We start from the raw sequence: 26,336 nt of genomic DNA, 5'->3' as shown, positions 1-26,336 counted from the left end.
TCTGAGCCCAGCTTTGGGCCAGTCGATTTCATGTTTATAACCATTCACAAGAATATATGGACTGTATGGGAGAACAAAGAAGAAATCACAGGGGGTACTCCTAGAAGCAGAGATGAGATGCCTTTTAACTTCAAGAACTTCCACAGTACAAAGGTGAGGGATAACACAGGTCAAAACCTCTCAAGGAGGCCTACATTTTATCTGGGGGAAGGAGCTCAAATTATAGGCATTGTGAATAATGTTGGTAAACACCTCAAAGTAAACAATTAGCAGAAAGCTAGCTGTCACACAGGTAAAAAACTCCCTCAATGCTCAAAATTAATAATAATAGTCTATGAAAAGCAGAGAAATAGTCACGTGAACCTCTAACTTTTTAGCCAGAACTCAAGAGGGCAAACTACCAAAGCTGCTGTGGATTAAAGGTAGATAATGAAGCCAACCTTCTCATTCCATAAAAGGCCAAACAAGAAAATCACTCACCTGAACAATCACTGTCTAAATACAAGAAGGAATACACAACAAATGTTTTGTGATGCATCCACACAAGCACACTGCTCCTTGAAATTTAAAGAAAAAATTTATTGAAGATCTGAAAAACAATTTCTAAAAGATTGACTTTTCCAGAAAACTGTAGCTACACAATGCATTGCGTCTATCATGTTAAAACGTGCATTAGACACAAATACAAAAACCATGAAACAAGCCACCATTCTTTGACAATCTGAGCAAAGATAAAATGCCTAAGGAACAACATGGATGACTTGCAAAGGATGGGCTCTTTACTGTAAGCACCATAAAAAAAAGGGGGGAGCACAAATGGATGAGTGTGTTGTTATACACACTGAATTGAACCTTTGGCACTAGGAATCAGAGCATTTTGTCATATAGCATTAACACATATTATAAAAGTGCGTAGTGTCAAAGGAATAGAACCACCAGCATTCAAAAGCAGCTTTGTCAACTAAGCAATAAAACACTCTACAGTACGTCTCTCTGTTGTCCATCATTGAATACACTGGTAGCAACTTTGAAATGAAAAAAAAAAAAAAGAAAAGAAAAAAGGAGCTGTAACCCCTTTTATTTTCTGTTTAAAATCAAACAGAAAACAAACATCACTTCTGTTATACACTAACATTTCCAAAGTACATCATTTGTACAAGAGAAGGACTAAGAAACAAAAATGTGTTTACAGAGATCCAAACAAGAGTGAGTATAAGCGCCTCACACAGCTTTCCGATGGTACTCAGGAGGAGCCACTTCATAATCGCTGGCACTAAACAAAGTTGCAGAGTTCTTTGCCAGGTATCTAAAAATGAAATATTCATTACAAGCATGAAAAAGAATCATATTTTGATACCAATCTCTTCTTAATTATATACAGAAGCCACACAAAGCACTTTAAAATATACTAAAATAATCACAACCTCACAGTAAAACTATGTAATTATAACTCAGGTAAATAGGGTTATATACCAGACAACAACACAAATAAGGATGGAAGTCCAGAGTTACTTCCCTTATTTCAAATAAGCAAAGAACAGGAGTCACCAGAATACCAACCTGAGCACTTGGACTACCTTTAAGAAACAGGTGTCGTTAGTCTAAAAGAATAACATCTAGGTGTTTTCTTTAGCTCTCTGAAATCATATTAAATATAAATTCAGAAATTGACCAGTATTTCTCAAGTTTAAACTTGGAATTAACACCATAAAAATCAAAGGGACCTGAAATGTCCAGTAGTGGAGCACTTTCATTTCATAAAGAAGTGGGGGTAGAGAAAGGATATTAATTCATCATTGGTAAAACAAAGACTATAAAGCTGTTTAGATTCCCAGGTTCACGTTGGTTTTAAAATTATTATAAAATACACGGTGCCATTTTAAGAAAATTCAAACACAGAACTATATAAAGTAGCAACGGAAAACTCCTCGCCCAAAACTATGCCCAGGAAACAACTCACTGTTAAGTATGATCCTTATTTTTCCAAATCTGTTCCAAAGATTGAAAGTGTTTCTCTACAAATCAGAGGAATCATACCATACTCTACTGCAATTTATTTTTTTTAAACTGACACAACATGGACATCTTTCTTGATTCATATATTTAGACCTACCTCGTCTATTAATAACGGTTTAAAATTCTTCACCATTTTCTTTTTCAAATGCAATAAACATGCTTGGAAATCTTTGTGCATTCAAGTATTTCTACAGGATAAGTTCTCAGAAGCCTAACTGTCTGGTCAAAGGGTAAAAAGCACATTTGAAATTTTTATATGCATGCCAAAATGCCCTCCAAAAAGCTGTAAAAAGCAGGATTGCCCTTTCCTCCATTTCTCCAAAATTATAAGCCAATCGACAAGAGATGTTTTAATTATGTTAAACATATTTTAATGGCCTTTTTACTGAGACTTCTGTGAATTTCCAATGTCTATTTTTCACTGGTTTGGTCATCTTTTTCATATTAAGAACTCTTCTTTGTGTTAAAGATACCAGCCCTTTAACATGTATGTGTAACATACATTCCCTTCATCTTTAAGAGCTTACATTTGCACTTACATTGTTCCATTAACAATGTATCTACTCTTGTACCAATACCATACGTTGTTGTTTAGTTTTATAATAGTATCTATATAATGTCAATCTATCACAGAGTAATTTTCAGTACAGTAGACTAATTCACGTTTTTATTTCAAGCATTAATTTTTAGACTTACTTTAGAAAATCATGAAGATAATTCAGTAATAAAGCAAGGCTCTTCTCATCCAGAGGTGTATAGGCCAACATTGCTCCAATACGTACTATTTAAACAGAAGAATTTAGTCAAAGTTACATCCAAGGTAGCACTATAAGCATGTATTTTAATTACATGAGCAAATGCAAAAATCACTGATTCCTTTAAAGTATATGATTTTAGAAATCGACTTTGGATTTTACTATATTAAATAAAAGTTCAAACTGGAATTAAATCATTATTTTTAAAATGTTATTTTATGTTACCACTTGATATAAATTAGGAAAGACAAAAATATTAAAGGCTCAAAGGAAAAAAAGTAAAATTGTTTTCTAAATGGCAGTATTACCAAATAATCTCAGTAGATGTGGCGCTCCATACACCTGGGACATGGGCGCATCAGGGTGATCTGCGAGGATCTCAGCATACTGTGGTCTCTCAAATTTGTAGAGCAGCTGAGTGCCCAACATTACATTGAAGTATTCCTTGATCCCTGCCACAACTTCATTAACAGCATACTCCCTGATAAATGAATAAAAATATTTACCTTCAAAGCAGGTCACTGAAAGGAATTGAGAGATGAAGATTAAGTCAACTAACTTAAGGGTAACGAATTAAAAGGTTAAACTAGTGACCCTGAGCCTCTACTGAACAGATTTTTAAAACAGAGATTTAATAAGAAGGCAAGAAATCAATTCCAAAAATAGACCAGTGGTGAGCAAACTATAGCCCTCAGGCTAGGGATGGTTTTCACATCTTCAAATAGTTGTATTTTAAATGGTTATATAGGTACTTAGATATAGCTTCGATTTTACCTGCAACATTTACTTATCTGGCCCTTTAAGAAAACATTTACCAAACTACAGTAAGGTTATCACCTCACACCAGTTAGAATGGGCATCATCAGAAAATCTACAAACAACAAATGCTGGAGAGGGTGCGGAGAAAAGGGAGCCCTCTTGCACTATTGGTGGGAATGTAAATTGATAGAGCCACTATGGAGAACAGTATGGAGGTTCCTTAAAAAACTAAAAAAAAAAAAAAAAAAAAAAAAAAACTAAAAATAGAACTACCATATGATCCAGCAATCCCACTACTGGGCATATACCCAGAGAAAACCATAATTCAAAAAGACACATGCACCCTAATGTTCATTGCAGCACTATTTACAATAGCCAAGTCATGGAAGCAACCTAAATGCCCATCAACAGATGAATGGATAAAGAAGATGTGGCACATATATACAATGGAATATTACTCGGCCATAAAAAGGAACGAAATTGGGTCACTTGTAGAGACGTGGATGGATCTAGAGACTGTCATACAGAGTGAAGTTAAGTCAAAGACAAATACAAATATTATATATTAACACATATATGTGGAACCTAAAAAATGGTACAGATGAACCTGTTTGCAGGGCAGAAACAGAGACACAGATGTAGAGAACAAACCTATGGATACCAAGGCGGGGGAAGTGGCTGGGGTGGGATGAATTGGGAGATTGGAACTGACATATATACACCACTATGTATAAAATAGATAATAAGAACCTGCTATATAAAAAATAAGATTCAAAAAAAGAAAACAAAAAAAGAAAACATCTGCCAGCCAAACTCCCTAAAGCAATGAAATTCTATTTTACTAGTTTCTGATGTTTTTTTTTTTAAACTTATTTATTCTATTTTTTATTTTTGGCTGCGTCGTGTCTTCGTTGCTGCGCGCGGGCTTTCTCTAGTTGAGGCGAGCGAGGCCTACCCTCCGTTGTGGTGCGCGGGCTTCTCATTGCTGTGGCTTCTCGTTGTGGAGCACAGGGCTCTAGGCACGCAGGCTTCAGTTGTTGTGGTGCACGGGCCTTGTTGCTCCGTGGCACGTGGGATCTTCGCAGACCAGGGATCAAACCCATGTCCCCTGCATTGGCAGGCGTATTCTTAACCACTGCGCCACCAGGGAAGCCCCTGATGGTATTGTTTTAAAGTACACGTTTCAGATAATTTATTTAGAAATAATGTTTGAAATGTCTTTGGGTATACTTCAAAGATATGTATATTCTTACTTATTATCTGTGTTTCCTCGAGATTTCTTGTAATTTGCATAATCCTCTAGAATGGAATCCACATTCTTCTTGGCAGGAAGATAAAAGAGCTATGAAAACAAAAATACACTTGAATACTAATATCTTCTTTTTCAAAGGAAAAGTATACTGGAAAAGCTTTAACGCAATAAGAGATGACCTAATAGTATTACAAAATAGAAAAGGGCACTGTTCAGCACTTAAAGCATGGCTAATATGACTAACTAAAAATTTAGTTTTATTTAATTTCAATAGCCAAAAGTGGCTAGTGGTTCCCATACTGGACAGCACAGCTCTGAAGACTCAATCTGTTGGACACATTACACTATTACTATATATGGAATACACTTGCACATAAATTTACCTCTGTGATATTATCAAGTCATCATGTATTATATAGTATTATGTGCCAGACCCTGTCTGAAGCACTTACCTGAATATTCTCTTCATCCTCACATCAGTACTATGAGGTTGGGACCCATTATTCCACTAAATGTAAACACTAAAACACAAAAAGGCCGGGTAACTTGCCCCAACTCAGTAAGTGGTAGAACTCAGCTAAACTCAGCAGTTTAGCTCCAGAGGCAAATCAAGAATCAAACGAAGTCCACATTACTGTACAGTATATGACTGATGTCTATGAAGTTTCGTAATCCTCACACAGTTCCTACTTCTCCCCTACCCCTGCTTGTGCTATTTTAGAAATTGGTTCTTTTGTCCTGTAGAGTGCCTCATTCTGGACTTTGATGACTACCCTTGTGATGTTACATACATACCTCGTAATGTCCCTATCTCCTGTACACAAGTAATTAGACCTAGGATCTTGTCAGATTCAGGTTCTTTTTAGAGGTCACAAATACCATGCAGCCAGTATTACGTGCTTCCTATTACATTCCATTAGCAGCAACATATGAGACAATATCCCATTTTCAATGATAATTAAGACAGGAAATAACATGCTTGCTTCTATGGATTTTCAAAATAATGTGTTCCTGCCCTAGCAACTGCCAACAATGAGTTATCTTGACCTTTAAAAAAAAAATCATTATAAACTCATGGACTTTGATATATGTACTTTATTTTAATCCCAAGTCCTTTCTGATGATCAAATTATTCAGTCCCTGAATTAAAAAATACTCATCATACTTTCAATATTCAAGTCTATAAGCTTTTCCTTTAGAAAAAAATTTTTTACAGTAGCAAGAACATACCACATAGATTACAATCTGTGTAGCTTTCAAGTTACCTGTTTTTGCCGGGTAATTAAGTCCCAGTCATCAACAAGCCATGGTTTTAGTTCTTCAGGAATCTTTACTTTAACTTCAACTCTGTTCATGAATGTTTCCTCCTAAACAGAAAAAAAGGAAGAGTATTAAACATCTGTCCTTTCTTGCTGCGTAACAGCTCCAAGTGTTTTCTAAAGGCTTTTCTGAACCTTTAGAGCCTCTGGGTATAATCATTTACTCAAATGGACTGCTGGAATTGTCATTTCAAAACTGATAAGTGGAAAGATCATATAGCTAACTCCTGGGAGGAAAGAACCTTATCTTGATAGTCCATTCAATGTCTTTTCATGTGAAAGCAAATATTCTTTAGCAAATTTCCTTTTCCTCTATAAATGACCACTCCAACTTGATGCATTTTAACTTAGTATTTTCAAATTTACTGATTTTGAATAGTCATACCTCCAAAGACTAGCCCAAACATGACTATCTTAAAGTTACATCTTTAATACAGAATATTAAATGTACTGTCTTCTAATCTGTCTTCAATAACTGCCTAAAAATACCTAATTTTTAGAACATACCACTGTTTTAACCTCAGCTTCAGAAACGTAAATGACGTTGGTTAAAGTTTTAAAACCCCTATTTTCAAAATCATAACTTTGGAAATTATAAACATACTAAATTAGAAACGAGACACTGTATTCACTTATGTAAGAATCCTACACTATTGTACCCACACACACATGCAGAACTGACAGGCTTTCCTGGCACTTTTTGTGGCTTTACTAAATCATCTTGGGACACACTAAACCATTTAATGTGACCTAGCTAAGCCTATTCAGTCTAATACCAAAGAAATATTTAGTGGTGTACATGAACACAGAGCTTCACAATGAACACCTGATGATGAATTGGGGGTAAAATCTAGCAGGAACATATCTAGTGCTACAAGTGAAATAAAGATGTATACAAATATATCCTTCATCCAAAAAAGGGAAGTATTTTCACTTCAGTAGTTAACCATGTTAGCAATGCTTTTGAGACACTCAAAGTTCTATGACTTACTGTGTTGTAAAATGACAAGATTAAAAATTCTAACATGCTATATATTCATATATATATATTCATATATATATATTCATAAACTTAAGGAAAAACTCACATTTTCAACAGTAGGATCTACGCGGGCCCTTTTCTTCCGAGGAGGCTGAGGTGTCTCACTGGTACTGCCACCATCTCCATTTCCAGGTGCTGTAAAAATGTGGGGGTCAGGAAGGGGTATTTTTAGCTTAATAAATGAGAAACTCTAGGAAACTAGTTTCATGACATACCCTATTTTGACTTTTCCATTACACTGATTTTACTTAAATCTACATTAAAGAATCATATTCCTACCAAAAATATAACTTTTATAAACAGCTCTACCAAACATCTAGTACAAAGCGACATTTAATAATATTACCATCTTACATTTATTTTTAAAATGTTATTGTCTCAGGAACAGTCATTAAGTAACATGAAAATAATAAACGCTTACAGGCTTCTCCATGGTAGAAAGAGTATGAGTTCTCTACTACTATGTACCTAACTCTGTAACATTGCTGTGACTCCTATTTGAGACCATCAACATAAGCTTACTCTAAAACTTCATAACTTTAAAAATTTAACAGTGAATTCAAAATGCAAATGTTATAAAAGGCAAAATAATTTAAACAAAGTTAATATTCTTACTTTTCTGTTTGTTCTTTTTTGTTTTCCTGAAAGGAGGGAAGAAAAAGAGGAAAGATAATTATTGCTAGTAAAATTGCCTGTTTAAATTCCTTTTACCAGGTTAAGTTCATAGAGAAATACTGCCTTGTTTGCTAAGATCAGGCAGCGATCTTATTTCCTGCATATTCTCATTCACTACTCAGACACAAGGACTTTTACTGATAGTTGGCTAAATCTATATCTCCCTCCACATACTAGAAAACCAAACCAAAACCACATCAGGAAACTTGCTTCCAGGGTTATGTTATTCGTTTGTAAGTTTATAGCATGTTAAGTGATAAAAATATACTTCGTGATAATATTATTAGTTCCACAAACACAAAAAAAAGCTCCAAAGGTTAAAATATTTTCTCCCAATTACTTTAGTACAGCATAATTTGATTTTAGATTTGTATGTTTCAGACCAATCCATTACTCCACTCTCACTGGTCCAAATTCTTTCACTTTATTTCGTCTCAACTATATTCCTTCCACTACCACACCAAACACTCTGTTCTCCCATTCGTAGAACAAAGCTAATGTGTCTTGGTTATCATCTCTAACAGCAACTTAACTCGTTTATTTATATACACACTAACAAAGAGTAAATTACTAACTTTGATTTTATACATAATTATTTCTGTAATACAAGGAAAACAGTTTACAAACCCACGATTATAGATTCTGCCTGGAGGGACCATAAAAGAACACCTGAATATTTTTACTTTTCTACAGCTTTAATACTTACGAATGTTAACGACCTGTATTTATTTAATTTAGAGCTTGGGGTTCATTTGATGACTCAAAATTAACTTATGTTGGTTATAAACACAAAAATCTGGCCATCTGATATTACAGGTTTTTCCCTCCTTCTCTAAGGTTAACTTCTCTAACACTAATATTTGTTGGACAGTATTTCTGAGTCAGATTAAACCATGAACTTTTACATGTAAAGAACACGTGCGGACCAAGAGAAGCCAAGAGCCCTTACACTCCTTTCTTACCCAGTCTATACCAAAGAATTAAAGAAAAAATACTGACAACTGAGCTCAACTCTAAAGATCTATAAACTATACTTCAATGAATACCAGTGGTGTAAAAACTCTTGCTTCAACCTTCTTGCTTGTATTAATTAAACATGCACGCTACTTTCTCAAAGTACGCCAACGGATTTCATACAATAAATAAACTGCTGGTGTTGTCTGACTTCCTATTTCTAAGCCTCAGGACTAAATGTTATAATCAAAATATGAACTGTTAGATTCAATGTACCTGAAAGAATAACAAGCCCAAAGTCATTCTTGAGAAAAGTCATTCCACTAAATAATGAACAACCAAAGTATGCTTGGAAGCCAAAGCACTAACAAAATTCACGTATATTCACTATTAGTTTATAAAGAATAAGCGCCCAACCTTAAGGACCTAGATGTCAACAAAGTAAAGGTAAATCTGGTTCTCATATTTTCCAACCAGATGCATACATGTTTATGTATATTCAGAGAAAGCTACAGAACAATTACCAAACACTAAAGATGGTGTAAGGTATAAAACTAAACATTAAATATTGTATCAAAATCTCAAATCAAAATGAAAGAATTAAAAAAAAATAAATCTCCAGGTTTAATTACTCAGTATTTTTATTTTAAAATAGATCTTCTATTCTACCAGGGCAAAGCAATACTTAAAATTACATGATGCCTTCCTAAGTACTCAGATTACAATCTTATCAAAGTGTCAACGTTCCCATTAAAAGGAAGACTCCTTGAGAAAAAGACTCACCCAAAAAGGTTAAAACCCCAAATATTTCAAAATGCATCATTACCTTCATTACTATCACCTAATTTTTAGGTAGTAAAGTCAGACTAGTTAGGTCTAAAAGCAACAGAATATAATCTCAAGGAAAACATACTTCTCTTAAATCATATTTTAGAGCACGTTACTTTTGATCCTTTGAAAAGAAGCACATGACGGACCACTCATTAAACCTATCTGTTCTTAAAATATTCAAGTGGCAAGAAAAAATGATCTTTTAATAAAAGTTATGATTCTTTATTTTCTTTTATTAAGCTACCATTCCCACACTGGCTTTCAGGTACATAAACTTACTACACCAATGTGTATATGCATATGACTTGCACACATAGGCTTATTACCAAGATGTTCTAAATCTTAAGCGTTAACAAGGAATGGTTTTCTTTTTCTTGGGGGTTGAGAGGAGGGGGGATGATTTGAAACCTTAACATCTCACACAGTTACCATGGGTTTCAAAAGGGGAATTAAAACTAATACACATATTTAGCACTACTGAAAAAGCCAATCTATCCTCCAATCTCAAAATTTGTGTCCTGATTATTCAACACTATACTTGTAAAAGAAAACACATTATATATATACATATTTAATATAACTTAAAAGAAGCATTGTAAGGGACTTCCCTGGTGGTCCAGCTGTTAAAACTTCACACTTCCACTGCAGGGGGCGAGGGTTTCATCCCTGGTTAGGGTACTAAGATCCTACATGCCGCCTGGTGCAGTAAGTAAATACGTAAGTAACTAAATAAATAAATAAATAAATTTTAAAAGAAGGAGGGTTGTGAATGTACTTAATGCCACCCAATTGTACACTTATAAGAGTTAAGTGGTAAATTTTCACGTTATGTATATTTTACTACATAAAGGAAATATTCCTTTACTAAATAAAGGAAAGGTGGGGGGAGAAAAACTGCTAAGGACTCAGTATGTAATTAAGGAATCAGTATGTAATTAACAGGTATTTTCAGCAACCCAACACCAAGGGGATTCTCATTGGCATTTTTCCAATCACAACAATGTTCCAGTTTTCATTTTCAATAAATCCTAACAGAAGACAATGTGTGTCAAGTTTGAGTTTCACAAACAGTATGTAAAATTAAAACAAAGATAGAGCTTCTTACACTTCAACATTTTTCTGTTGCAGACCAGAAGTCTTCTTTCCAGGGGCAGCCCCTCTCATCTTCCCCTCTGCATACTGCTCCCTTCAAAAATAATTTCAATAAAATCATCTTAAAATGAATATTTATGTGGAAAAATAAATTGATCACTTGATTCCATTCTGAAATTTATATTCAAATTGAAGTCCCGAGCCTATACATATTGTGGTACAAAGTTTTTATTTAACGAGTTCAACAGAGAGATAATATATTTACAAAAATCAATTCAAGAAAGGAAGAAGAGTAAAAAGGCCTAAGATTCGGCTCTTCTATACTTATGAAAATTAAAATAAATGTAAAAAGTGACAATAGATTCTCATATAACTGAAAATTCCATTTGTTTTAAAATTCACCAATCCCAATGTTTTTTTTAATCTGATCCCATTTTATCATTTCCATTTTCTTAATATTTCAGTTTTGAAATTAAAACAATTACTCGATAGACCAGTCTTTCAGGGTTCCTTTTCTCAATGTGCTTTCAGAGGTGAATAACAATGGGGAACCCCCACTTCCTTTCTTATTCCTCCCCCACCAAGTGTACCTTCCAAACAGCCCAGGAGATAAGACCGTAACAATCAGTATGCAACTTCAGAAATTTCCAACAACATCCTGCTCTGTTTTCTACCTACCTCTAAGGACAGACTCCAGAAATGATATGTATGCTACTTCCTTTCCCCAGGACAAGCTTTTCTGATCACTTGAAGTCAAAGTCATAACACAGCAGCTGACAGGTCCCAAGGATCATTTTAAAGGCAGGCAGCCAACATGACTTCCATTGTGGATTTCATTTCCAAAAATTAACTTACAGGCATTTCTCCTCATATTCATGTTGCAAAACAAACTTACTGATTGGCTTTTTGAAGTTCTCGTTGTTTCTGCAAATTGGTGTCCACGTATTTGAGTACTCTGCTTTCTGGAACCCATTCATCCCAACTGAAAAAGAGAAAAGTTAAAATATCATTCAAAACTATTTCATTATTAACTCAGACTGTCCTCCCACTATGTTTTTTTAGAAATACAAGAGGCAAGACTTTAGACTTCTCTGAACTAATCTGACGAACTGGCATTACAAGTTCATTCTCAACTAAAGTGAAAATCTGTTCTGTAAAAAGGCAGTAAAGGGACTTCCCTCGTGGTCCAGTAGTTAAGAAACCACCTTCCAATGGAGGGGATGCAGGTTCTATCCCTGGTCAGGGAACTAAGATCCCACATGCCACACGGCAACTAAGTCTGCACACCAGAACCACTGAGACGTGCACCACAACTAGAGAGCCCGCATGCTGCAACTACAGAGCCCACGCACCACAACTAGAGAAGCCCGCATGCCACAATGAAAGATCCCATGTGCCACAACTAAGACCCAGTGCAGCCAAAGAATAAATAAAAGTTTTTTAAAGGCAATAAACATATTCTCAGAAGCAACATTCCAAATCTAAACTTCGAGTCCAAAAAGAGATTATTCAAATTGTTTTTTTAAATGGCATAAAAGCATGGCATTTAACATAAGAGCCCCTAAGCAACTATCCTTACAGAATAAAGGTACCTAAAAGAACTTTAATTCCAAAAAAACCATGAGGCACAGGAATCCATAATAAGCTGACTTCTTAAAGAACTAAAACTAACTGGCTGGTTGCCTGTGATACAGAACTACAGAACTCTCTGTGCCTTAGTTTCACCCGTAAAATGAGGATAATAGTACCTATCTCGTAGGATCGTTATGAGAATTAAATAATACATATAAAACACTTGAGAGTTTGACATAAAAAATAAACACTCAAGGTCTGTCAGAAACATATTAGGAGGTCTACAATACGGAATACCATCTAGATCAGCTCAGCTAAGACTGTAAATTGAAGTGTTACAATGGTTATCACTCACTCACAAACGAATACACCAACTTTCGAGGCAAAACCATTCTTGGTGTTCTAAACATCAAAAGATAGAACCAACCACTCTCTTAAAATATCTAGTTGCTAAGGCCTTCTGGCACTTCGAAAAGCTCCTTCAAAACAAGATCTTTTTTTTTAATTTTATTTTATTGATGTATAGTTGATTTACAATGTTGTGTTCACTTCTACTATACAGCAAAGTGATCCAGTAATATGTATATTTACATTCCTTTCTTATTCTTTTCCATTATAGTTTATCAGAGGACACTGAATATAGTTCCCTGTGCCATAGTAGGACCTTGTTGTTCAGAACAGGATTTCTGATGTGGCTTTTTTTCCAAAGGGGAAAACAAAGATAAGGTATTTCTTAGGGAATGCTGAACTTTTTGTGCAAATTTTTTCCTCCTGCTGATGGAGCTCCTTTAGTGACACAAAGAGATGTATCCTCAAAGTCTTTTATTTAATAATTTCCCACCTTTGACCTCTTATGTAAGACAGCCAAAAGAAGAATAAAAAATAAAAAGCAATCCTCAACATGATCTCCTAGAGAAAACTTTAAAACATGCATTTACCTAGAGGTCAGGAGGGGGTGGTGTACTGAGGGAGCTCCTTCAGGAACAGGAAAAAGTGCTACAATATCCTCACGTGTCTTCAAAGTTTTTTCAGAGCGCCTGGGCCTCACAGCACTTCTGATACAGACAGCATAGTACAAAGTAATCTCAGTAACTAGGTGTAGAATTTAGCTTAAGCTTTAAGATTTATTTACAAATATAATACTTAAATGTCTGTGTCAACAAATTCCAATAAGGTTTTTGAGAATTTAGAAATATCTTACTATCTATTGTGCTTTTGAAAAGTATACATTTACTGAAGTTTAAGAAAATTCCAGTTTGGAGATTGAGCTTTTGTGGTATGCTTTTCGGAAAGTACAGTATCCTATGAACTGTACTCAAAATGAGGATCTTATTCTTATACCTGTTCCAATTCTCTCTAAATTAAAGGGAGCTAGCAAATTTTTATTTACCACAAAGTTCTATTTTAGAACCTTGCAAATTCCTTCCCCCGATATAAAATGCATCTAAATAAGGACCTTGATCTAAAAACCAATTCTTGAGTTTCCTTCACATGTCAGGAGCTGAAAACCCTTGCTGAACCACAGGAAAATGAAATGACAACATCTTTTGCTCTGAAGAACACCACTACTAGGGTAGTAACTGAAGGCCAAATATCCAGAAATTTTTACATATAGCTCAAGCATAAAAGAATCTCAGAATTTTCTAAAGGTAGCTTGTCATTAATTCCCAAAGTTACAATAATCCATGGCACTACTTACACAGCACTAAATAAAAACATAACATACTTGCTGGGTATTTGAGCAACTCCTCCTCCTTTCTGTATGGATTTAAAAGCTTCTCTAAATACTTATTAAAGATCAAAAATTTCAAAATTCCTTATATTCATCTATACACCAAAACAACTACAAAAAACACATCCTTGGTAATATTCCTCAATGTCTACAAAGATATAAAGATCTCCAATATTTAGTGCTATTTTTTCCTTAATTCTTTTTACAAGGAGTAATATATAAAATGAGACAAACAAAAAACCAAAAAAACTGTGTACCCTATCATTTATTTGTTACTAGATAACATAACAAAGGAAACAAAGGTTTATTTTCAAGCAACACTATCAGAAAATGCAAGCATTTTATGTATTTCCACAATTTCTTATAAGCTACAAATGCCACTTAAAACCCAGTCTTCACACTGTACATACCTACATGTAATTTTATAGAAAATATTATACATGAAAGAATTAAGCACAAAAGCTGTCTTCACTGCTATTAAGATGAAATCCTAAAACAGTTACAGTGTACACGGGGATGGGGTCAGATCTATTCCATGCATTTGCTATTTGCTTTTCTTTAATTTCCTAGATAGACTTCCCATACATGATATGCATAAATAAGATATTCTATTTCCTATAGAGAACTGAGATTCTCTTTATATCTTGATATACTCTCAACTTTACCTGACGTTAACAGAATATTGATATATAACATATTAAGTCTAGTAAAAGACTGCAATACAGTTTTAAACACTTCATTTTTTTAACAGGGAAGAAAAAGCCATAAACTACACTGGGATCCAGAAGATAAACTTTCCTGGATATTACGCTCAATTTAGCATTAATCCTGAAATCCCATTTAAAATCATAGACATTTACTTCTATTAAGACCAAAGGAGGGACTTCCCTGGTGGCGCAGTGGTTAACAATCCGCCTGCCAATGCAGGGAACACGGGTTCGAGCCCTGGTCCGGGAAGGTCCCGAATGCCGCTGAGCAATTGGATCCATGCGCCGCAACTACTGAAGCCTGCGCGCCTGGAGCGCGTGCTCTGCGGCAGGAGGGGCCACTGCAGTGGGAGGCCCGTGCACCACAATGAAGAGTGGCCCCCGCTCACCACAACTAGGGAAGGCCCGTGCACAGCAACAAAGACCCAGCACAGCCAAAGATAAATAAATAAAATAAAATAAAAAGAAAAAGACCAAAGGATTAAAAGCCCACAGGGTCACTGAGTTACTGTATTACCAACATATCATTATTATAAATATTTTAATTATCATTAACTGGAAAAAATCATTTGTTGAATGCACTTTTACACATTTTACATCTCTACCTTTCTACAATTATACTAATGGAAGAAAAAGTAAGGGTCTGGTATTTCTTCTTAGCTAAAACCATTTTGTGATAAAATTTTCTAACTAATAAATAAAACTAACTGGGTTGGTCACCTGGCTATGGGACTGTATGAAAGACGACCAAAGTCACAGAGTCAGTAAATGTCAAGGAGAAAAGCTCCTTCCAAAGCAAGAGTATTCATCAAATCAGATGGCAGTGCTCACTTGGAGAGCTACCAGAGTATGGCTACCAGAGTATGGCTAAGGTGACACAAAGCTTTAAAATCTGCTAGAAAACAACTCCTCAAGCACTACACTTTCTGGCAGTACTATTTTTGAAGGACAAAACACCATTAGTAAAATTAAAATCCTCTCATAGTAAAAATTATAGGCTACTCAATTACAAGCACCAAAAATGAATTAAATTATCAAATGTGATATTTATGGGCCCCAAGAAGAAGGACCCATCACTGACAAAGAGCTCCAATGGCTAAACATTCTAGAATGTGTTCAATCTATAACCACTGTCCACTCCCAGCAACATCAATATCACTTCTAAAAAAGAAAAAAAGTTTTAACTCTTTGGGGTGCAAAATTAGGTTCTGTAACTAAATTTCTGTACCTCTGTTAGGTCATATGCCAAAAAGTGAACCACACGAATTCACTTTGTTAGTATTTAATTATGCTTCTAAAGTTCAAAACATGAGCTGGTTAATACTTCCAAATCAGGCAATCTTTTTCCTCCTCCCCCCGCTTCTAGGTAGAAAAAGCCAACTAGCTTTGAGTATAACTGCTTGAAATACCATATGTAATCACTAAGTTTGTGTTAAGGCAAAAAACTCAAGCTGTCTTAAAATGTACCAAACCAGAAAATAGTTGGGCTAATTATTATTAGACATTATACCAGAACACAAGAAATACTCCAAAGAATGTAAAATAAAATGGCTGTAGGGGACTTCCCTGGCGGTCCAGTAGTTAAGACTCCAAGCTTCCAGTGCAGGCGGCGTGGGTTTGATCCCTGGTCAGGGAACTAAGCTAAGATCCCACATGCTGCGCAGTGCAGCAAAAAAAAAAAAAGGCCGTATACCCTAATTTCTATTCTATTTTCATCACACTACAAATGGTTCACCTTTGCCTCAACATGTATTTACATTAAAACTGCAAGAATTAAGAAGCATATGCTTGTTATCAGTCTACGACACAAAGCTACCTTGTTAATTATAAATAAAACATTGCTTTTAAAGATCTAATACTCACTTTTTATTCCAACCACTGTAATGTATAAAGTATTTCACTTGTTTATCCTTTATGGCAACCTTTACACACTGAAATAAAAAAGAAAAAGTTCACTTAGAAATACTGAAGGAAATAAAAAAGACTACCTGGATAATTTTCAAGTAACCAATCTTTCAAAGACAAACTCTACACTTAAAACTCTCTGGTGGCCAAAATGAACATAATAAGATGCAACTCTTTAAAAGAACATTATTTAAGCTTTCAGACTACTTAGGTATTCAGAGTTATAAAACTGCCGAACAGTCTTAAAATTTGTTGGAGTCAGTCCAACAAATGTGAAGAACCATAAGCACAAAAGGTCCCCCTAAAACCTTAAATCACTGGGCTAGATAAGCTATCCAAGAACAGCTAATGAAAACAGTATTTGTGCTTTCTCAAAGTCCAACTAGCCAAAAGCTACATTTATTTCAAAAATAAATTCAGCTGAAGAATTATTAAATTCTTTTAAAGAATTAAAAATAATTTTGAATAATTTGAATCATTAAAAAATTTCATTAGTTTACACAAGGCAATAGCTGTTCTGCTGCAGATTATCAGCAACTAGCAAAGTGACAGATGAAAAACATCTTGTGTTCTTCTTAAAAGCAGCCAAACAAATTGGATCAAATCATTAGAAGTCATTAACTATGAAAAAGTGAGGGCTGTCTGGATTTAAGTTTTTATCAGATGCAAATCAAGAGAACCACAATAGTTTAAGCTATTTCAATCACCATTTAAAATTGTTCACTGGAGTGTTTCTGCTGCCAGAGCAGAAAAATCTGCCAGTCCAGTAGTTTGTCAGAAGTTGATACAACAAAAAAAAACTTTGACTCAGAATATATTATAAGCTGCAGCGGTATTATACCATTAAGATATACGTGCACACACAAAAAGTTCTTGACCATCTCCATGAATCCAGTTTCAGCCATTTAAGAACTTTAAAAACATACATCCACTACGTATTCAAAATAAGTAAAAAGTAGTGAAAATGGTTAGTCACACTGACACTTTAGTCTTATTTTCAGAGACATATTCACCTAGAACATATATTGAAATTGCCTTTAAATATTATACTGTTCAGCATACTGTTCATTTTTTAAAAACTACCACTGTAAAAGAAGTTGACACACCTTAAATATTTGTGCTAAAAAAGTTACCAGAAACAAAATACTAAGAACACCTTTGACTTCGTAATGCATCATCCCACTTACCTTTGGCTAAATGGAAAATCAGTTATTACCTGAGCACAACACTGATACAGAGAAAAGGGAAAGGGAACCCCCCCGGAACCCCCCCACAATTCAGACTTTGCCAAACAATCCAACAAGTAAGTTAAATGTACTCATCTTAAATGTTAGTTTTTACCTTTAATGTAACTACTCAGTGCTTACTCAGCACATTATATTTGCAAATAAAGTTAACTTTGGCAGTATTTTCTCCCAAGTCATTAACTACAAAATGCTATTTTGCTCCCATTAATAGTCAATATTCTATCTTTCCCCTCAAATGCTCTTTCCAACTACTGGACCTTTAGCAGCTCAGTAAGATGAATGGCAAGACAGCAATGCTTTATAAGACCCACTAAGAAAACAGTAAGACATCCATAAAGAGAAGATGAGGAACTATGAATCTATGAAAATCTATGAAAAAGGTAGCTCTCACTAAAGCTACCAACCATTGAAAACTGATATTATCCAACCAGTAATTTCAGCCAACTTTTCAAGAGAAAACAAGTTTAATACCTTTGCTTCATAAAGAAGAGGCCCATGGAAGCACAGCACTCTCTCACCTGTAAAAGTAAAAAAGACAAAAAAAAAAAGTACTGGGTTAGTTGTGATTTATCTTCATATGTAAGAATATGCACATCTGGTTGTGATGGAGAGCCGTCACACTTGTACCATGGTATTCCTCAAAAGAGTAGGCAAGTGGGTAAGGCAATGCATCCATCAACGCTTCAGATCAAACTTCAATACAACAAAAACACCTTAGCAACTGATGTAAACAACAAAAAGTAATCAGGATATCAATCTATTAAAATCATCAAATCATCTATCATCTGCTAAACAAATTAAATCTACTGTAGCTATCTACTGGCAGAATTGGTTTATTTTTCAATGTACTGATACATGTGGTATTTAAAGACATCTTAAGTTTAGGACCTTATGCTCTACCTATTCCTTCTCTGCTTCCAACCGTCTTAAACTGATTAAACTAAGAAAAACAATCTGTGCATAAAAATTTCAATGTGCATCAGATACAGCTGTTTTTTTAAAAAAAGAGGTCCCACTATGTTCATGCCTTCAGTGTGTTCAATGATGTTCTGGGTGTTGGGCTGCTTCAATGGGAAAAAGTAAAAAAAAAAAAAAAAGAAAAAGAAAAAAACCCAGACAATTCTAACCTTTGGAACTTACACTCTGTGTTGCATCTACCATTAAGACTTGCAAGACTAAATAAAATGTTAGGGACTGGAATAAGATCTGGAAGACACCCCTGCTCATCAGACAAATCAGGCAGGCAATTCCTGGCAGTACCTTAAAATACCATTTGATTGTAGAAGAAACAGACTTCTCACATTATTTTTGGTCCACTTGATTTCAACAGGCCCAGAGGTAACAAAAATGCCAACAGAGTCAGCTCTTTCAGCTCTAAAGTTAAATTAAAATAGCCTACTAGCTCATTTCTGAAAAGACTACAGGGCAGTATAGGTGACACTGACATGTAACCAAACAGTTCTGCACAATTTACTGGATTTCCTATTTTAACTATCTTCATAAGCAGTAAGAAGAGTGACTGATGAGCTACTTGGGAAGGTCACAGGGAAGGGCCCATGCTGAGGAAAGCAATTGGTACCAAAGCATAGAAGAAACATGACAAATTCTTGTGCAGTGGTCCACTCTGAGGAACCACTGCCTGAGGCTACTAGGCCTATGCAGAAAAAGTGGAGACTAGAAACAAGGAGACCAAAGACTTCTCCCAACTGTCAGGGATAAGAACAGAAAATAGGTATGAATCAAAAGCAGTGAGGAGGACAGCTAAGCCAAAGTAGAAACACTTTAAACTGACTTCCAGCATGGTGGGAGCATTAATGAGAAAAGGAAATGGAGGGAGAGGTTTCTGATCAATTTTGGAGTAAGTTACAGTGCCTACAGGACATCCAAACTGGAGCCATCTGCTAAGCAGTTGAGTACACGTGTCTGGAGGGCAAGAGAAAGCTAGGCTGGAGCCACTGCTGAATACTGTGGATAAGAATGAGACCATGGGGATATAGATAAGGTATAGGGCCTAAAGAGCAGCGCCAAAGATCAGACCTGTGTACCCAAATTTAACACTCCAGGTACTCTCTAAAGGTACCCTGAAAATGGCCTCACTCCCCTCTCCCTCCTTTTGGCGGCTGCCTCCAAAGACAATTGCACTGAGGCTAAGACCCTTTGACCTCCATTCTAGCTACCTGGCCCTAATATCCTGTTGAAAAAATATACAGTAAGTTGAAGAGCATGACCCAGGATAACAAATGCCTATTTTTTTCATGGAAGTGTTAATTGGGGACTGTTAATTGGGTAAGGAGCAAACCACAGTCTCAGGTATTTTCTTTAAATCTTTCTTCACTCTTAATCCTTTCTAGTATCAAACTACAAAGGTAATTTTGCCCAATGCTCTAAAATTCCAAGGGTGACGCGATTCCAATTCCCCATCCTCCCACTCGTTTGCTTACTGGGAACATTACTCAAATTCCAGCATCAGTCAGTCTCCTAACAAGCTAAGAGTCCTCCCCCAGACAATGGGCTAGTTGCCCAATAGCTTTCTTTACCTTATGCTTTAACATTTCAAGTGGAAGACCAAGTCGAGTGCAAAACAGTCACTGTGCTTAAAAACTGCTTATAACATGTTGCACCATTATTAAATAAAAACTTCCAAGTTTAAAAGAACCATTTAGAAAAAAAACTGTTTCTGATCATTCGTATTTCCACCATTACAGAAGCTCAATTCTTCTGCAGTGTTATAATTCTGTGAGTTCCAACAGAATATTCGTTTTTCCTTACAAGATATTCTCTGAAAATGTCTTATAAATAATTATAATTTCTTAAAGATGGTTACAACTTTGACACAAGAGTAGAAAACATGTCTGGAAAGTGGTGGTAATGGTAAGTGCAGAGACTCTTGGGTAGCTTTCAAAACCTTACAGATACACTAGTTCATACTCTTCTCTAATTCACCACTATAGCAGCACATGGATTCTCCTTCGCTGTTATCACTCTTACCATCCCTCTAGTTTAGAACTAAAGCACTTCCTCCAGTAAGGCAACCTTAACTGTCGCACACCTGGGTGATCTTCCTTTCATATCCTACAGTGGGGATTAATTTTTTGTGCCATGGATCCTTCACAGTCTGGTTAAGCCTTTGGGCCTATTCCCAGAATTTTTCTACAAACACGTAGAACAGTATTACAAAAGAAACCAACTGTATTGAAATAGTTACCAAAACATTTAAAATATCACGTTCTATGGTTTTATATGAGCTTCTTAATGGATATAAGCATTTAGCCACTGATCCAATTACTACCACAACTCTGAAATAATGACGAGCACACATTTCGTCTCAATGTATCTCCCACCACTGTAATGCTGGGACATGAAAACATCCAGTTGATACTACTGTGGTTTTTTGTTTCTTTGTTTGCTTTGCTTGTTTTGTGGGGGAGGGGTTCTAATATTCACAACTGAAAAATACTAAATTTTAGTTAGACAATAGAAACCAACACTTTTTCCCGTTCAAGTTCACGGATCTTCTGAATTATAAACACTGACCCTAGATTAAGAATCCCTGCTCCAAAATATCTGGTTAAAAAAAAAAAAAAGGCAATCCATAGAAGGTAGTCACACAGCTTCTCAGCGTCAGAGAAAGCAGGTATTAAGAGTCAGTCATAGCAGACACACGCTTAGAAACATCTTAAATATTCCACAGAGTTACAATATACTTGGGTTTTGTGTAAACGACTAATACACATTAAAGTTTGAAAATCGCTACAACAATTTTTTGCAGACGTCTCGACATCTACGGTAACTAACACATCCATAATAATGAAAGGGAATTTTAAAGTGTTCTTGCTTGCCTCACAGAATTTTACTTCCATTTGAGTTTACTCCTAAACCTCCACTTTAATATAAATGATTGGATACGTTAATTGTGGAAATTAAAGAGCTGTCTTCTTCGACGGTTGAAATCAGATTCTACCGTCGGCCAAAACATGTCGATCAAAGACAATAAAAACTCAACTTTCAAATCAGTTAACCAAATATTGCTGCAATTAGTCAAACAACTGCTGTACTTAAAAGATAACAGCAAGGCAATGGGACTTCTAGGTGGAAACATAATACCGCGTTCAGGTAGCTTTTATTTATTGCTTTACAAGCAACCGCACAGCAAGAGCGCAGTCACATCCCCATAGGATCTTGGCACTCGGCTTTTCGGTAAGCAAAGAGACGCCTGCCGGCAACACAAAGCCGACCCAGACGCTCGCGCTTTTTCTCTCCAGTTCCCACCCACCTCCCTGGGGTAAGCATCGGGGAACCGGTTCCCGCGCGGGAGCGGGCGAAGAAGGTGGCGCTGTATCTGCCCTAAAGCAGCGTCGGCGGCCGAAAGCCGGGGACCCAGGCGCCGGCGGCCATGATGGCGCGGCCATCTTGCAGCAGCCATTTTACAACGCAGTTCTCCCGCCCCGAAACGCGAAGCCCACCCCCCCCCCCAGCCGCAGCCCGGCGGCTCCACCGAGCGCGACCACCTCCGGGCTCGAGGCCCCCCGAGAGCGCCAGGCGTTGGCCGCCCACGCGGCCTGGGTGCTCCGCGCTGGCGCCCGAAACCGCCGCCGCTGACTCCCCTCCCCCACGCCACATCACTTCCCCTGACGGCCGCCATGGCGCTCCAGTCGCCTCCCTACAATAGGCTACTGTCTCCGCGCCCTCTTCCTCAGAACAAACACTGCACTAAGGCTTTGCCACGCGGCAATGGCTCCCTCCGCTACTCTAACGCCTGCCTAACGCTTTCGCTTCACAAGGTATTTTCTCCTCATGACGCACCGAAATAACCCGCCGCAATGCGCTTTCCCCGCACAAAGCCCTGTCCGCCGCCTCCTCTGGGCGCAGCCCTTGCCACCCCCGACCCCCAAACCTCAACCACCCCGAGCCCGCCTCCCTCTCCTGCGCCGATAGATGCCTTTTCCCCAGGAGCTTAGACTCACCCTCCTGGAATTTAGGCTTCGGGTCCTGCTTCGGCGCCATTTATAAGTGATTCGCCGCCGCCGCCGCCTCCTCCTTCTCCCACCACCCCCGACTACCGCCCCCTACTCTCTACCCCACCCAACTGCGCGTCAGACGCGCCGTCAGCCACCGCCAACTCTACATCCTGGGCCCGATTTGCCAGCGGCCGCAGACCTCACAGCATCGCGACCCGCGCAGCCGCCGCTCCAGCCAACGGTTGCCCTCCGCGCACGCGCCCCTGCGCCCGCGCCGCCCCGGGGCACGCCGGGATTGGTAGTTCCCGGGCGCTTGAGGCGCCGCGGTGTGGGGGAGGGGTGGCGGCCTCTTCCCACCCCCTACCCCAGGACCGCCTGGGGTTTTTAAAGCCGGGATTTGATTTTGCTTGTTTGTTGGAGCGAGGGCAAGGGAAGGCAGTGCCTCAGTTTAAGAATGGGAGAGGCCCAGTTGCGGAGGCCCACGGGCAGTACAGGGCCACAATGATGTGGGCTTTGAAATGGCCTGAGAGAAAAGGCTGCTTCCTGAAGCCTACTTTCAGTAGCATCTCGAGTAGTTTCCGCCTAGAAAAGTTTCACGGCCAGCAATCTGGCCAGAAAGGGGGTAGGCAATGGAGTCCGCGTCTAGAAGTTTCGTTGTTTAGCAAGCTCACTGACAGTTTATTTGGTGGGACTGACGGCCATCTGTCGGGTCCTGCACCTCCCCTTCTCCAGCCTGGGTCCTGCGGAAATGAGGACGGAGAGGGAGACACTAGGCAGGCTGTGGGGGCGAGCTCTGGCTTTTTGGGGTGATGTACTTATGCCCGCCGCCCAAAGAGGCTACCGTGAATAATACCAAGTAATACCCACGCTGGGGTTCTGCACCTGTCCTGTGTGTGCACTTTTTGGTCACCTGATGTCTTTGAACTGTTACTGAGTACACACACGGTTTAAACGAATTTCCTCGTGTCGTTCCCCTGTTCAAAAAGTCTGTAGTTTGCTCACCTGCAAAATGGGGAGAATAAGACCACCTTTCCATCGGTGTACTGTGAGACTTGCATGGAAAGGCTCAGTGCAGCGCTGAACAGTGAATCGACGCTCAGCAAACGTTAAGGGTGATCAATCCCAAGGTCCTTAGCTTGGCATTTGAAGTCCTTCCACAAACAGTCCCCCACCGTCCTCCAGGCTTTGTGCTTGTCTCCATGCCTTTTCTAAACCCTCCCCTGAGCATGCTATGCACCCCATGAATTCCAGACCCCTCTCCATTTATCTGACTCCAGTTTCTTCTTCAGTCTTGCCTGAACACAAGCCCTTCTTTGACCACAGAAACCCACAAAGAACCCTCACTCCATTTGTCTGCACCGCATCTGGTCTGTTCCACTCCTTAGAATATCAAAGAAAGGGGCAAGGGCCTCTTTGTGACCCCATCACCACACCAAAACTCTGAAGTATACTTCTTTTAACGTTTTGAATACAGAATATTTTAAAATAATTCAAAATTCAATAATTCAAAATAATTTTAATATAAAACTGAAGATAGTGAGACTTCTCTGGCTGTCCAGTGGTTAAGACTCCAGTTGGATCTGTGGTCGGGGGAACTGAGATCCTGCATGCTGTGCAGTGCAGAAAAAAAAAAAAAAGAAAACAAAAACAAACAAAAAAATTGGACTGCTTGGCTAATCTCTCTATGCTCTTTCCTTATCTGCAAAATGTACCTCATTGCCTTATTCTGAGGATAAGAATCAGATAGTGTGCATGAAGCTTTAACAACAACAACAACAAAAAGTGAAGATAGTGAGAAGTCCCTTTCCCACTTCAGTCCCTCATCTGCTCCTTCCCCCACAAAGGTACTACTATTGTAAGTTGTTTGAGTATCCTTGCAGTTTCTTTATCCTAGCACCCTCATTGTGTTCTTTCTCCATTTATATTAAAGTTAATTTTTTTGCCTTTATGTTTTAATTATGCAAGTAATATCTGAATATTTGAGTTGTACATGATGCAACAATTCAGAGGTATAAAATACAGGGCAAAACTTGAGGAATCCTTCTGTTTTCCCTCATTTACTTCCCCATCATTTTGCATGGACATTTTTGTATGCTCCCTAATTGTTTTTCCTTTTACCATAAATGGACTGTATATATTGTTCTGTGTCTTCTTTTTTTACTTCATAATATGGCTTAGAGGTCACTCCAATTACTTATGTGTCTATCTCACATTTTTTTTTTTTCTGTTTTTGTTTTTTTTTTTTGCGGTACACGGGCATCTCACTGTTGTGGCCTCTCCCGTTGCGGAGCACAGGCTCCGGACGCGCAGGCTCAGCGGCCATGGCTCACGGGCCCAGCCGCTCTGCGGCATGTGGAATCCTCCCAGACCGGGGCACGAACCCACGTCCCCCGCATCGGCAGGCGGACTCCCAACCACTGCGCCACCAGGGAAGCCCTCACATTTTTAATTGTTCGTGACATACTTCAGTATAAATAAACCACATTTACCTAACCTTGATTCTTGCTGGACATTTAGGTTGCTTTCAGTTTTTCATTTCATACTGTTAGAAACGTATGTCTTTCAAACTAAACCTTTGTGCCCATTGTTTTTATTTTTTTAGGCCCCTAGATGTAGAATTACTGAGTCAAAGACTGTGGGCATTTTAAACTTATTAAAGGCTTCATCAACTTAGATTTCAACCAACAATTAAAGATTTCAGCCTGTTTTCCCGTATCCACGCCAAACATGGTATTATCAGTCTCTAAAAACTTGTTTTAATATAAGAGGAAGTCATGTTGTGCAAAGGAAGCCAGACACCAAAGACAATATACTTTAACGATGGTGTCAGAAGTCAAGATAGTGGTTTGCTGGGGTAGAAGGGGGAATTGGCTGGAAAGGGGCATTAGGGAACTTCAGGGTGCTGGAAATGTTCTATAACCTTAATCTGGTGTGGTTACATGGGTGTTTACAAATGTAAAAATTCATCAAGTTGTACACTTATGAGTAATACACTTCACCATACCTATATTATACCATAAAAAAATCTTTAAAAATCACCTTATTTTACATTTTATGAAAACTTCAAACATAGAAAAATAGAAAGAATATATTACATATCATCTCGATTCAACAATTGTAAATATTTTCCCATATTTGCCTTATAATACATATATATGTGTGTGTGTATTGTGTGTGTGTGTATGTGAAGACATCAGGACCTATTATGCCTGATTTCTTCGGTATGTACTTCCGAAATAGAAAGTCATTCTCCTACATACCACAATACCATTATCACACCCAACACAATTAACAATAATTCCCTAAAATCATATAATTCCCATTTCACATTTCCTCACTTGTTCCTAAAATATTTTTATGTTTGTTTGCTTGTTGATTGTTTTTTCAAAATAGGATCCATTAAATGACAATGTATTGCATTTGGTTGTTAAATTTCTTAAGTCTTAAAATCTAGACAGGCAGTTCTTAAGGTAGGAGTCCATGGATACAATCAAAGGGTCCATGAACTTGGATGAGAAAA

The 26,336-nt window shown here is 37.6% G+C and overlaps 1 protein-coding gene across 3 annotated transcripts; it reads right to left on the bottom strand.

The window, feature by feature from the left end:
- Positions 1 to 558: 558 nt before the first annotated feature.
- On the bottom strand, positions 559 to 22,935 carry MORF4L1 (mortality factor 4 like 1). 3 transcript variants are annotated; one of them, XM_060157145.1, is made up of 13 exons: positions 22,823 to 22,935; positions 18,330 to 18,376; positions 16,570 to 16,637; positions 13,206 to 13,322; positions 11,591 to 11,677; positions 10,709 to 10,789; positions 7,759 to 7,784; positions 7,190 to 7,278; positions 6,048 to 6,149; positions 4,784 to 4,872; positions 3,080 to 3,252; positions 2,713 to 2,797; positions 559 to 1,306 (listed from the first exon to the last, which is right to left on the bottom strand). In XM_060157145.1, the coding sequence occupies exons 1-13, from the start codon at positions 22,860 to 22,862 to the stop codon at positions 1,222 to 1,224; spliced, it is 1,089 nt and encodes a 362-aa protein (XP_060013128.1). In that variant the 5' UTR covers positions 22,863 to 22,935; the 3' UTR covers positions 559 to 1,221. The 3 variants fall into 3 exon arrangements, with proteins under 3 accessions (XP_060013128.1, XP_060013145.1, XP_060013137.1); XM_060157154.1 differs by lacking the exon at positions 559 to 1,306 and adding an exon at positions 1,362 to 2,235; XM_060157162.1 differs by lacking the exon at positions 13,206 to 13,322.
- Positions 22,936 to 26,336: the final 3,401 nt, after the last annotated feature.

This window comes from Lagenorhynchus albirostris, chromosome 1 (assembly GCF_949774975.1).
Source record: "Lagenorhynchus albirostris chromosome 1, mLagAlb1.1, whole genome shotgun sequence".
Classification (NCBI taxonomy): Eukaryota; Metazoa; Chordata; class Mammalia; order Artiodactyla; family Delphinidae; genus Lagenorhynchus; species Lagenorhynchus albirostris.
The sequence above is the reverse complement of the archived record's forward strand: the minus strand, read 5'-3'. Positions and strand labels throughout refer to the sequence as shown.